Source organism: Geospiza fortis, unplaced genomic scaffold (assembly GCF_000277835.1).
Source record: "Geospiza fortis unplaced genomic scaffold, GeoFor_1.0 scaffold317, whole genome shotgun sequence".
NCBI classification, from domain to species: Eukaryota; Metazoa; Chordata; class Aves; order Passeriformes; family Thraupidae; genus Geospiza; species Geospiza fortis.
In genome coordinates, this window is record NW_005054398.1 from 2,590,610 (window position 1) to 2,594,420 (window position 3,811).

Sequence of the window (3,811 nt, forward strand, 5' to 3'; positions counted from 1 at the left end):
CAGTACCCAAGTTACTAAAAGTTGTTGGGGCTGAAGGCAAAATGATCTTACAATTCTCTCAACAAGCTGAGCATTCTTTATTTTTAATCTAAATATTCACCTTCAGGTAACAGCCATGTAAAAATCAATTAATCCCCAACACTGACAGCACTGTAAAAACCAACTCATTCAGCACATAAACAGCCTTTACTCCTGTGCAACCTCTCTGTGGCTAAAGCCCTGTGGGTTTTTAGCAAGGCTGACAAGGAATCCTTTAAAATCTGCAGCAATTCTTCCTCCAGTTTGAGGCTGAGTTGAAACCTGCTGCCTGTGCCCATGTGAAGTGAAAGGAACTGTGGGTAGTAAAGGTCAAAATTTCCAGTTAAACTCTGATTTGAGCTTGAAAAGCAGTGAATATGGGTTGTCCTGAGGTCACAGGTGCTCAGAGGAGGACATGGAGAAGGTCAAGGGCTGCTCTGGAGCCAGGCTGGCAGAGCTGGGGGTGCTCACTTGGACAAGAGAAGGCTCCAGGCAGAGCTCAGAGCCCCTGGCAGGGCCTGAAGGGCTCCAGGAGAGCTGGAGAGGGACTGGGGACAAGGGATGGAGGGACAGCACACAGGGAATGGCTCCCACTGCCAGGGGGCAGGGATGGATGGGATATTGGGAAGGAATTCCTCCTTGTGAGGGTGGTGAGGCCCTGGCACAGGTTGTCCAGAGCAGCTGTGGTTGCCCCTGGATCCCAGGTGAGGTTGGACAGGGCTTGGAGCACCCTGGTCTAGTGGAAGGTGTCCCTGCCCATGGCAGAGGGTGGCACTGGATGAGCTTTGAGGTCCCTTCCAACCCAAACCACTCCTGGCTGCTCTCACAGAAAACAGGCCATACAGCTAAAAATCAGGCAACTCCTCACTCCAGCCTCTTTTACATCCTCAGCCCCATCTGGTTCCCAAGAGACATCTCTGAATTTCAGTTTGGGAATGTCAGCAGGGGAGAAACAATTTAAAACCCTCCCCCTTCATTTACAGTGAGGGCAGAATCCCAGAAAAAACCATTAACGCAACTCAAACCACACCACAAGCTTCTTCCTCAATGATTTGCTCTCTGGAGGGAGAATGAAAGTCAGCAGTGACAGGGAAGTCAGAGAGAGAATTCCCAAGGCTCTGTGCTGGGTGCAGACCCACCTGTGCTGCGGGGTGCTCCGAGGCTGTGCGGGCAATGTCCTGGAAGGCCTCGGCATCGCTGAAGAAGCGCTCGGCAGCCGCCCCTCTCTCCATGAAGTGGGCAAAAGCCTCCTGCAGGTCCTGCCCAGAGTTCAGCACTGCATGGTCCTTCCCATCACTGGGCTCCAGGCCCAGAGCCTCCAGCAGCTTCACCCCAGACAGAACCACGTCCACGCAGGCGTTGACGCTGGGAGAGAGAATGAAAAGGCGTCCTGGGAAAAGCAGACAGACCTCAGGGCACCTGGGGGGGCAGGGAGGTCACATCCCTGACTCTGCAGGGGGAGAACAACCAGCCAAAGAGGAAAAAGGCACAAGAATTTCTTGAAATTTTCTCTCTGCTTGACTGGCTTTTCTTGTGCTCAGAGAGGGATTTCTAACTTTCTGCTCCACGAAAACAAGGAAAGCTGCGTGAACCAAAGGTGGTTGAGTGTGTTACAGCACAGGTTCTACTTCATTTCCTGCCTTGGGCTTGCTTAAAATGAACAGGAATAGTAACAGTGGCATTTTAAATTCTTAGAAGCTTTTAAAAGCTTCTAATACCCATGCATTTTGGGTTTAAAATGTGCATGTGATTCAAAACTGCATGTTAAAAACAAAACTGAAAGCGTTTCAGTCAGCTAGATCAGCCTCTGGAGTTTCAACTATTCCTAATAATAGCCAACCCACACACAACTCCCCACACAGGCTGGCTCTGTTTACAGAAAGTCAAGAGAGCAATTTGTCAGTTGAAATATTTGAAAAAGAGTTTCCAAAGGATCATCCCAACCTTACAGAAACAGCATGCAGTGGAAACAGGAGAAAAATCCTGCAATTGTAAGGGAGGCATAAGAACAATTTCAGCAGATTCAGGTTTTTTTGGAAAGTCTGACTTGCAGTCCCCATGTCTCATTGATTTCATCACAGTCTAATTCAGACTACAGGACAGGAGACTTTCTGGCAGGAACCAGAACCCCAGAAGACAATTTAGAAACACTTGCCCTTGTCTCACTCTGTGGTTTCAGAGCGATAACAACAAATAGGAAATAGTTCCTGAGATAACACCAGCAACTGCACAGAGATGCAATTTAAACATCTTCTGTAGCTGCTGTCAAGTGCCATTTCTGTTCCTCTGGCCCACATTTCCCTGACAGGGATCCAAACCATCAATCAAACTCGTGCAGGATCCCCGAGTTTCTCCACATCTCCCCCCAGGACACTCCAAAGGCCAGATCCTGGTCCCTGTCAGTGAGGAGTGCTCAGCACTCAGCGTTCCCTTGCAGTGACCTCTCAGGAGTCACATTTGGGCTGCAACAAAAAAAATGCTGCATCACACAAAATAAAGGACATGAAAAACCCTAAGGCTTTCCATTCCACAAGGTAACCAACCCAGAAATCCTCTGGATGTGCATCACCTGCTACACCAAGGACAGAGAAATTCCCTAGCATCGCAGAGAAAAGAAACCATGAATTCAAGCAGCACTTTAGCCCCAAATTTATCTTTTAATGAATCATTACAGATCCAAGGGGATAAAACTAAGTCATATTCCTCTGCTAACACAGAGCCACACAGCCATGGATGTGGATAACTCCTGCCAACATCCAAAGGATGATTCTTCCAGTCAAAGTCAAAGTTATCTGCCATGTCCATATGTTTAAAAGAAAGTGAGTCAAGTACTAAATATAAGATCAATGTGACATTCCTGAACTTTCCCCTTGTTCTCTTCCCACTTTAAAAAGAGAAAGGGTGTTGAATTTCCCTGAGCTCAACATCCATTGCCTTCCCTGTCCCTTCCCTCCTTATCTGTCTCCAGCTGTGTCTGGCCTCAGTTACCTCTCCCCAAAGAAAGGCTTCACTCCTTTCTCCACTTTGTAACTTTTCTCTGGTACCAATTTATTGCCAGCCTGTGCTGGATGGACCAGACCCTAACCCCAACCCTGAGACTGCACACAAAGTTGTTTTACAGACAATCAAGCTAGGAATAATATCTCTGAGAAGGGCTCCAGGAGGGCCAGAGCCCAGCTTAAATCCCCACCACAGGAGAGTTCTGGATCATTGATCTCCTCGGCCAACACCCAACTCCGACTGAGCAGCACTGCGGGAGGTGCTGCACTCACATCCAGCTCTTTTTTATGGAATGGTTTGGGTTGGAAGGGACCTTCAAGGTCATCTGGCTCCATCCCCTGCCATGGGCAGGGACACTTTCCACCATCCCCGGCTGCTCCAAGGCCTGTCCAACCTCACCTTGGACACCACCAGAGATACAGGGGCAGCCACAGCTGCTCTGGGCACCTTCAGGCCCCGGCAGGAGCTCTGAGCTCTCCCTGGAGCCTCCTCTTGTCCAGGTGAGCACCCCCAGCTCTCCTAGCCTAGCTCCAGAGCAGAGGGGCTCCACCCTCAGAGCATCTCCGTGGTCTCCTCTAGATTTGCTCCAGCAACACCACGTCCTGATGCTGGGGACTGCAGAGCTGGAAGCAGCTCTGCAGGTGCGGTCTCACCTGGGCGGCGCAGACACATCCCAGGTACGGGATACATCCCCCTGCACGCCGGGGCCGCAGCACATTCGTGCCCGCACATTCCGTACCCGCACACGTGGACACCGGGACGCGCATCCCGGCCCAGGCGCGCTCCCGCCCCG

The 3,811-nt window shown here is 50.4% G+C and overlaps 1 protein-coding gene across 1 annotated transcript in view; it reads right to left on the reverse strand.

Moving 5' to 3' along the window:
- The window catches only part of ADPGK (ADP dependent glucokinase), a 5,336-nt gene extending 3,945 nt beyond the window's left edge, over window positions 1-1,391 (reverse strand). Inside the window, 1 exon segment of the mRNA XM_031061021.1 lies at window positions 1,158-1,391. Coding sequence (XP_030916881.1) covers window positions 1,158-1,250 — 93 coding nt within the window. The 5' untranslated portion in view covers window positions 1,251-1,391.
- Window positions 1,392-3,811: the final 2,420 nt, after the last annotated feature.